Source organism: Geospiza fortis, unplaced genomic scaffold, assembly GCF_000277835.1.
Source record: "Geospiza fortis unplaced genomic scaffold, GeoFor_1.0 scaffold162, whole genome shotgun sequence".
In the NCBI taxonomy this organism is placed as follows: domain Eukaryota; kingdom Metazoa; phylum Chordata; class Aves; order Passeriformes; family Thraupidae; genus Geospiza; species Geospiza fortis.
The window spans coordinates 2,812,383-2,822,497 of record NW_005054316.1 but is presented as its reverse complement, the minus strand read 5'-3'; the positions used below and the strand labels follow the sequence as shown (position 1 = coordinate 2,822,497).

At 38.3% G+C, this 10,115-nt stretch overlaps 1 protein-coding gene across 1 annotated transcript in view; it reads left to right on the top strand.

Moving 5' to 3' along the window:
• MTFR2 (mitochondrial fission regulator 2) overlaps positions 1-9,447 on the top strand; it is a 10,245-nt gene extending 798 nt beyond the window's left edge. The window contains exons 2-8 of the mRNA XM_031056241.1: positions 14-93; positions 524-655; positions 998-1,056; positions 3,423-3,640; positions 4,656-4,956; positions 6,907-7,093; positions 8,610-9,447. Coding sequence (XP_030912101.1) covers positions 14-93; positions 524-655; positions 998-1,056; positions 3,423-3,640; positions 4,656-4,956; positions 6,907-7,093; positions 8,610-8,708 — 1,076 coding nt within the window. The 3' untranslated portion in view covers positions 8,709-9,447. The remainder of the gene's footprint in view (positions 1-13; positions 94-523; positions 656-997; positions 1,057-3,422; positions 3,641-4,655; positions 4,957-6,906; positions 7,094-8,609) is intronic.
• Positions 9,448-10,115: the final 668 nt, after the last annotated feature.

The following is a 10,115-nucleotide window of genomic DNA, read 5'->3' as shown; positions in this document are numbered from 1 at the left end:
GTCCCGCCTGCAGCCGCTTGGCTGGGCGGAGGGAGGGAAGGTCGGCACCGCGGGCGGTGGGGTGGCTTCCGCGCCCTCCTTGCCCGCAGCCAGGTTTGTCGGAGCACGCTGCCCGCACGTGGGGGCACTGCCCTGACACAGGCGGTCAAGTGGCGCTTTTTGCCCTGAGCTGAACGTCAGAAAGTCAGTGGTGTTGGCTGCTCGTGCTCTGATGTTTCAAATAAAAGGCTCCGTAGCCCTTCCCCAGTAGCAGCTAGTGCCGTGCGCTCAGAGAGCCGGAGAGGTGCGGCGGGGAAGCTGAGGAGGTGCTGGTGCCGGGCCAGGGGCTGCTGTTGGAGCGTGAAGTCGTGCGCAGCTCCTCCGGGGGCTGTCAGCAGTGAGGCACTGCTGCAGCTTGTGCTGCTGAGACAGTCCTAGCGTTGTTTGTGGGAAAACAGCGGCTATCTCCAGGAGTGCTGGTTTGGCTGAGCTGCCCTCGTTACTTTCTGGTTCCGTTGTTGGAAGCTGTTGGTTTTTTTGACAGGCCGCGTTTTTTGAAACTCACGTGTTTGGCAGCAGTATCAGTCGCACTCTCGGAACATGTCTTCCTTCAGCAGTCTCATCAGGAGGGCATTTGCAGCAGTTATATGCTGTCATAAGGAAGTATCAGGCCAAGGTATGTTAGATTTATTTCGCTGCTTTGCTAATTGTTCTTTCCCAAGACTTATACAGCTGCATGTAGTTAATTGAATGAGCGCTTTTGTCAGTATCTCGAGATATTGGCCTTTGTGCCTCTTAAAAATATTCTGTATTTTGGCAGTGTTTTAGACACTGTCGTACTACTGTAGGCTTCTTTGGACTTTCAGCTTGAGAAGAGCATTGAAAAGTTAGGTTAACCAAACTGCATTATATTTAATTACCTGGAATTTGGAATAATGAAATAACTTTGATTAAAGTGAGATTAAGAACTGGGGGCTTTGATTTTGCTTCTCAGGGTCAAAGGTTTTCTGTTTTTTAGGTCACATCTGTTTCCCAAAAAAAGGAGTATGGATCTACTCGAAGTGTTGTCCGTAGACTTGGGACAATTCTTTCCTTGGAGCCCTACCCCAGACCTTATTTTCAAGTAAGAAATTTATTGTTATGTGTATACTTCACCTGTTTGTATTTTCTTGTTTCTTAATTTGATGATAGATTTCCTCTTGTTTTTAGCTTGTGTAATTGTGTGGTGCATCCCTTATACTCACTGTTTTCCACTGAATTATAGCACTGTTTAAAAATTCCTTTTTGCTGAGTCAGAACCTTCAGTATGTGCTGAATCCAGTTTCCCTTCATACATTTTTTTTGGGCATTCTTGGTTTTTAGTTTGTTCAAGACCCAAGTCCAGTGGGTTATGATGAACAAAGTGCAGCTCCAGCTCCTGCGGCTCCATCACTTGCTGATGTCCTGTGGGTGGCAAATGATGAAGGACAAGCATGTACTAGACTTAGGTAAGTAAAAGTGTAAAAAGGAATAAAAGAAATAACTTTGGCCTTCTCTATGGCACATGATTATGTCTTTAAGTTTGTCTTCCATTATTCCTAACCTTTTCTTGGAAACATTTTGGGCTTTTGGGTTTGGGGGGGAGTGAGGGCATTTCCTCCTTACCTGAGGATTATGACTATGTAAAGGATTCTTTTCTGAAAGATTTCTGAAATTGAGTCTCCTCTTGTCTCTTCATAGTGGTATGTCAGGTGCATTACTGGTACTTTAAGTGATATTCACTTGCAAGTTATTTTGTGTGGGAGGGAGCTGGTTGTTGTAGTATACTGTAAGGCTATTCCTATCTTTATCTTTCTAGTTTACATCCTGTTTGTTAAACTTTATAAATGGGGAAGCAAGAGAAAGTATTTAAATGTCTCTTTTTGGCTTTGATTTTTACAGTGCCATGTGTAAGCCTTGATGGTTGCTTTGATGGAAAAACAAACCTAATAATTTAAAAATTATTTTGAATATAGTTTATATAAATGTTTCTAGCTTTTATAGAGGGCTGAAGGAAAATATTTTTACAAATTAAAAAATATTTCAGGTAGTGTGAAATGACAAGTTGTCCTAGAATTTGCAGACACAAATAGTATGCAAGTTTTGTCTTTTTTTTTTCCCTGCTGGAGAAGAAATAGAAAGTTGTCTTGCTGTTCCTCTAAAGATCTGTTCAAAATCAGAGGATGAGTTAGAGCCAGAAGCAAGATTAAAATGTGCACACTTGTGTTATCTTGTGCTGCATATGTACGGGATAATATAATTCTGCTTCATATTGGCATTTATTTTGTCTGTGACCTTTCTGGTGCTTGCCAGTAATGAAAATACAAGAAATTGATGAATTCAAATGACACACTTTTCTTTGGAGAAGTTGGATACAGTATGTTTCATCTTATGTTTCCTGAGGCATAATTGTTAAATTATTAAAGTTTGTTTGTAACAGCTGTAAAATAGCAGAACAGGAACATTATTGAAAGAACAAAAAAATCCTGGCCTGTTTTGTCCTGCTTGTGCAGGCCAGATTCACAGAACTATGACAGTTTATTCTTTTGTTGTTTCCATTCTTTGTTCCTCCTCCTCCTCCTCTGGCTCTGTGGGATGTTTTTCAGGAGCAACTATTCTAACTGATATCTTTTCGTTCTCAAGCAGTGTTTATAGCAAGGGGGTTTTGGCAAATCAGAAAACAGGTCTGATTTGAAGTAAAAGGATATTTAAAATAAGGGAAAAAGTCTGGGCTTTTTTCTCATAAAAGCTTAGTGCACCTTAAATGAATCAGGTAAATTTAATTTCTTTCTGTGTTTCATAATGAAATTCTGGTAGTTTGATTTTATTCTTATATTTTAAGTTTATTTTTGCGGGCACAGACTTGAAACAGATTTTTAAATTAAAACCTGAGACAGCACAATTTACTAATGCTGTCTTTGGTTATAGTAGCTTACAGAAGGTGAGATTCTTGTTCTGTGAGTCTGTATTAAACCTTATTATTTTCAAGTACATTTTCTGAAAGATTGTAACTACTTTGCTGCTGGCAGTGTTCATCTTAGAGTTTGATAAGTGACTAAAATTTCTGAAGCCTAATTAAGACATCGTTATTCTTTGTCTCTCCTGCCTTTCATGTGGCAGGAAGGGAGAGACACCTTATGGTGTCAGTCTAATAATTATTGAATAATGACAATCTTACTGCATGACTTAATGATGTTTAATTATCCCTGAGTGAATTATCTGACTAATTCTGACGATGACTTTGCAAGGATCTTCATTGTACTTGAGCAAAGGGAGACTTGAAACATTTCAAAAGTTATGAGTAGTTAAAAGTGTAGCTTCCTTTCACATCTTGCTGAGTGACAATAACTTGCTTGAACAGCCCAAGTAGTTTTGAGGTTTCCATTGTTGGCTGAGCCTTTTGAAACTGTCTTTTTTTTGCTTTGTAGGACTGAATTGAGGAGAAAAGAGAAAAGTACGGGTCCTCCTGATCCATATCTACATCTGGATTCAATACAGCGCATTCCAAAAAACAGTGCACAAAAAGTCGGTGTTGATCAAGCAGCATTCCAGAAAATTTCTGCCCTTGAAGATGAGCTGACCTTTCTTCGCGCTCAGATTGCTGCAATTGTTTCAGTGCAGACCTTGGGAAGCATTCCCTCACGTAAGCCCTTCCAATTTGAAGCAAACCAATGTTCCTTTTTTTTTGCTTTAGAGCTTGTCATGTCTGATATTGGTAGAGAATATCTCTAACTTCTCTAACTGAAGATACACCAACTAAATGTACTGAATGTAATATTTTGTTTTTCTTTTTTGCTATTTGGTGCACTTTTTCTTTTCTATTTTGTGGTCTATTTGCCAAGTTCAAATGCAATTCATCCTAAGTACTCTTCATACTAATTTCCACGTTGGTGAAGGAGTTTACTAACATTGCTATCTATAGGCTACTAATAACTGTTTTAAAAAGTTACAGACTTTGTCCCTTTGGGGTTTTGCACTGTTTCTAACAAATTATTAAACTAATGTGTAGAGGAAGAATTCTAAGTCAGTCTGGTTGGGGCTTTAACAAAAACAAATGCTACAGACAGATGTATCCTGGGTAGTTGGTCTCTAATATGCACCTCTATCTTGTAACCTCTTTTTTTCCTGGTAAGTTTTGAGTCTCAATTGTCTTACTTGCAGACCAACCCCACTGTGGTTGCTGAAATACTTGGACTGGTGTGAGGTACTTGGTACTTTTGTATGGCATTGTGAGGCACTTCTGTCATTCAGCTGTTGTGTTGGGTCTTCTCTGTCTCTTCTCCATTGCGCTCAGTATTGTAACCTGTTTTGCATGTTTTGTGGTTATCTTTTGCTTCATGTAGGTTATTGTAACCTCTAGACCATTGATCACCATATGTAGCAGCAGGCTACTTTGATGATTTATCTAGTGCCTAGATTGAAGACACAAGAAGTGAAAATCAGACCAGCACAAGACACTTCAGATTCATTACTTCATGTATTCTGAATTTGTGGGTTTGAAGTAATATTCTTTGTTTTAAGTTTAGTTCTTCTGTGTTGTAATGTGCAAAGTGTATTAAAAAAAGACTGCTTTCAGAGGGCAGTCTTGTCTTGACATAAAACTGATTAATCTTAGATGCTAATATATGTTGTTGTTTTTCTTCTCTATCTGTATGCAGAAGCCTTTAAAACACTCAGCACTGCAGATGGATTTTACCCACTGCCAGCCATGACTTCTACGCCATTGTCCGTCTCTCGAAATCACTTTGTAATTCCCTCGCCTCCTCCACTTCCTTCTGGTGCACCATCTGCTGTTGATGCTAGTAATTCTGCACTGGAACTTATCAAACAACGCCGAGCTGCAAGAAACAGTGATTCGGCTGCAGCTAACAGTACTGATCACCAGAGGACAAAGAACTTCCCCTGTATGATGGATGTTTTGAAAGACCTAAACAAAGTTCAGTTGCGAGCTGTTGAGAGGTAGGTTTGGTTGGATGTGCATCTCAGCAAGCCAAGGCTATCTAAGCATCAGCAGCACTTCAGCAGCACCAGAGAACACCAGTCATTTAAAGAGCAGCTACTGCTGACAAACTCAAGTTGGCAGCTTCTGAGTTCACATTGTGAAATGTAAGATACTTGTGACACAGCTTTTAGATGCATTTAAACTATGCTGACCAATGCAGCATTTTAAACTGCTGTGCTGCTTCAGTATGCAAATCTCTAGGTTGGTGTGGGGAGGTGAGAGGTCGCTTACAGGATTGCATCTGAAAAAATAACCCTCCTGAATTCACTGTGAAAGGCCAAATCCTCAGGGAAACTTTAGAAAACTACAGTTAGCATACTCAGAAGATCCTTGTTCAAGCTTTCAAGTGTTTACAAAAACATGTTTCATTTATTGAAAATATTTAATAAACTTGTATTTTAGTAGTGCAGTTGAATAGTGCAGTATTCAGTAGGATTATAAATATTTTTAGTGGTCAGCTGTTTTGACGGTAAGTGCAGTTGACTTGTAGAAAAAAATTGAAGTCTTTAGTTTTACCTCTTCTGGTCTCTGCTATGCTAGGTATAATAGAGATTACACCTTCAGGATTATTTTCTGAACTTCTTGGACTGAAAAAAGTAAGAAAAACTGAGCCTATAATGAATATTTGAAGCCCTCAATGTCGGAAGAATGTCAGTTGGCAAAACTGCTGCGTTCTCATTTCAACATTTTCTTAACTGTGAGCTTTATCCCTGAAAATGACTAGGAAGAAACTTGGGCAAATAATTTGCATGCAAATCCAAAGCATGTCTTTATGCTCTGATGACATTGTCACAGTAAATAACACAAATATAAAATGCATCTAGGTAAACCTGTGTGTTTCCTTTATCTATGTTTTTTTTTTTCTATATTTCCATGTATGAAGAAAACGAAATGTTCAGGTCATCAGTTTTAACATCTTGAGCATGGGCATAATTAGCAGGAAGTGGTAGCTCATACATCCAAAATACTTTCTAGATTTAGGCATCTACACATGTTCTGAAGTAGAGCTTAACTGAGTAATGAATAATTTATATTTTTGGGAGGAGTAATAATGATCAAAATTGTGTACAGTTTTTCTGACAGTAGTTTAATGTGTGCACTGCAGAGGGAAGTCCTCTGTTCTCAGAAATTGAGAGCCTGAAGATCCTACTTTCTACCACCCAAACACTGTCTTACACATTGTGCAAGTGCTGTGAGGGCTTGTTTTTGTAAGGACAATGAACTCAGTCCTGTCAGGTTGTGTTAAGCAGCAATTACTGTAACTGCCAGACTTAGAACTTGGTATTGTCAGTGTGCATTATTAGGTACAAATCATCAGCCTGGAGACTGCATTTTACAGGCAGAACTCTGAACACTTCTACATTTTTCCACCCAGCACCCCCCCAAGATTTCTCAATGTTTAGAAAGGCTTATGATTTATTGTCTTGGACTAGCTTCCACAATTTATGATAAGTTTTGGGGTGTAGGTGCCATTTTGCTTTCTGAATTTAAATGAACTTAAAATGAATAAAATTAAATTATGTTCACAGTGATTTTGAAATACCTTAGTGGGACATTCCCATTAACATACTTAAAAATAATATAAACTACTTGATATAAAAACTGCAATTTTGCCTTTTTTTTTGCTTATTATTTGCAATACTTTAACACCTTGTGTTGATTTTTTGCCATCTTTCTTCATGGAACAGCAACAAATTGTGTTTTCAGGCTAAGAATGTGGCTGACAAGTTGTTGAATGTAATTGTATCAGTTGTATTTGATTAATTGCTTTAACGTTACAGCAGCATTACATGTGTAATCAGGGATTTATAGAATTCGGTGTTTACAGAAGTTGTGCCTCTAGATTTTGGATTAGTCAGCACAGGATTAGGATCAGGAGACAATAACTTTTTTGTTGTCCTTCATAGGTCTCCTGGAGGTACTCCTCTTTCTCGGCCCAAAAAGATGCAAAGTTCAGATTGGGATCCGGTTGCTGTACTAACTCACGCTCTAAAGCAGAAATTTGCACATAAAAATTATGATGAAGATGATTCCTTGGACAAAGAAAATAATTCTTTTGATAGCTCTCCATTTTCTAGTCCTGAGATGCCAGTGGTATGTTTTTATATAAGAATTTGTGTTTGTATTCTTGAACTGACTGCTGTTTTCGTGGATACTTGCAGAATTTTCACAAGCCTAGAACTTCACAGTTTTTTTAGCCATCAGCCTAGGTAGTTACTTTCTTTAAAGTATAATCAAAGCAGAAAATCTCAAAATAATTTGGTGGATTTAGACTGGTAAATGCACTTATAGGTGTGCAGAGAAAACAACAACTTAGAAGACTGATTTTAAAAATTCATGTCATAGTTGAGTGAACTGTGGACTGTAGCTTGATGGTACCTGGCAGGTATCCATGCATAGAAACTGTGTGCTTAAACAGTTATTGACTAATTTTTCAAATAAGGATATTAGGAAGGTCCAGAAAGGTCTCACTAATACACCCTAACTGCTCAGAAATGGAAAGAAATGCATAGTCTGTAGTATTTTCCTTTGAGTGTAGTTTCCATACAGTTTGAATCTTTATCCAAAATGAGATTTGATTCTGTTGTAAAACCCACAAAGAATACAGATTTTCCTAGGAACAAAGAAGTGGTAGACAGAGCCATTGGACTCAGGTGGTTCTGAGCACTGATTTCTGCATATCAGCCTGTGCCAGCTACCTGAGCTTGTACAGTCCAGCAGTGCTGTTTTGTTGGTTTTTAGGCATTTCCACAAACCTCAGAACTGCTCAGATGAGATGGATAGAAATGGGTGGCACTAATTTAAATCATGTCTCTCTGCTTAGCACTTCTATCTTTTTATTGTAAGAGTGAGAGAAAAGATTCAGGCTGTGGCATTTGTTACCCTAATGGAGGGAAATAGTAATGGAGAACATACAGTGGAAATCCAGATATTTAAAGATATTCTTTGGAAGCTGCTCTTACATGTGGCTAGCTGTGTGCTGAAAACTTGAGAAAAACTAATGTGTGTGTTCCTCTTTCTAGCTGTAATGATTTTATTTGATTTTTTTTTAATTTCAGCTGCCACAAGGATTTTCCAGGCTAAACGTAGCATATATTTTACAGACTGCAGTGTGTCAACAGTACCTGGTGCAGTCTTAATAAATTTCTTTGACTTTTTTCCCCAAAGGAGAAGTTAAAATGTCCTAAAAATAACCATGCTGGTATTTTTGATGCTGCAGACTATTGCACTGCATAGCTGACTTACCTGATTCTAGATACAAAGATCAAAACTAGCTCCTGGAACAGCTTGTATATGGAATAGCTTTTGTTTCAGGATCTGGCAGCTGGATTATGAAGTCCTGGAAGAGAGTCTGCTTAAGGCCAGCATGTTCAGGAGTAGATACAAAAAGATGGAATTTTTCTGGTTAAAGCAGAATAATCTTATGCGTTTGTAACCAAGCCTCTCTTAGCTGTTGAGTGTTTTGAAGAATAAATGTACTTAAACCAATTTCACAGACTTACTATTTTATTCTTTCTATGTTGAGAGAAGTGCAACAACTCTTCCAAAATGTAAATATCTTCTAATTCAGTTTCTTGGGTATAATTTTAACTTCATGTCTGCTCTTCAGGTTGGGCGCTGCAGTCTGAAGCCAAATGCAAAACCCAGCCTTACAAGAACTGATGGAGTTAAGCAGGTACCAGCATGGAAAGCAAGAGCTCAGATATAGTGGAGGCTTCCAAGGAATGTTCAGTGTGTATAAGTGGTGGGTCTACTTTGAAACTGCTGTGAGGTGCTGTAATGTGTTGTTCCAGATCATGTCTTTCCTATGCTGTTGAAGTTTGGGTGTAGCAGAGTTTGTAAAATTACCTCTTCATTCTCTTTGGTTTCTCAGTAGCCCAACTTGTGGATGTGATGCTTTTACAAGAAGCACAAAACTGAGAGAAGGTTTCTATTGCTATGTAGCAGTGCCTTTGGAACCTGGGGCATCCAAGAAAGCAGTGTGTGTGGGGGGAAAACAAAGATTTATTGCTGTGGGAGCTGAGGTATATGCTCTGTTTGCACTCCAGTGTAAATAACAAGGAAGTGTAAACTTTTTGTGTGTTATAACTACTGTATATAATGGTAATACTTTTTCATGAGAGTGGGATAGTTGCCTTGGTTTTCTTTGGAGTTTACTGATGCAACTCCTTATTCCATGTGCAAACAGTTTTCTAATTTATTTTGGGTCAGGAGATGAACTTTCATATTTGTGGAACTTTGTGCTGTGAGGAAACAGCAGGTTGTCTATTAAATGCCTGTAATATGAGGGAGTTGCAGTCTGAGCTAAAAAAGACCTTGCAGAGAGATCTGCTTGCACACAGTCTAAATTCCATATGTAATTAAATATTAATTTTTATCTTGGCATGTGCATGTAAACTCAGTTTTGTTCGCGAGAGCTTATAAAATAAAATTCTCCTTATATTGTAGATGTGTGTGGTAGTGGCCTTTTGTGTTGCGGACTCTTTTGTATCTTAAGAACTGATCATATTATATGAGTTCTTAAATCATGTTATCTAAAACTAATTAAAGAACAATTTGTATTTTTTCCTACCAGAGTAAGAATGAGTTAATGAAGCCACTTATTTACAAATTTATTATGATCCACTGCTCACAGGAGCTGCTGTCACCCAATCTTTTGTCTAACAATCCTGATGTGTAAAACCCAAATCCTGTCAGACTGTTGAATGTGCCCCTTATATCCCGTGTGTCTTCTATTTCCCTGCTCACTTACATGGAGAAGACTGACAGCTGCATCCCCTCTTACTGCTGAGTCTTATTGGCACAGTTGTAAGAAATTAGTGTGCAAATACCATACTTGCATTTTGGTTTAAAAAATTATCTTTTGACTAAAACTGGAGCTTAATTGATTTGATATATTATGCTTCTAAAATTAAATCCTCTAGGTATTTATTTCTTCTGGATTTAGCAATTATTGGACTTTATCGTATTCTCCCATTCCTTGTTTGGTCCGTAACAGTTTGGCCTTCACTTTCGTCCAGTGCTTCACTTTATTCCAATGCTTCTTCCAAAATAAGCATTTGCTCCTTTCTCTACCTCAACTTGATAGTTGCTATGAAATCTGTACAGAATATCC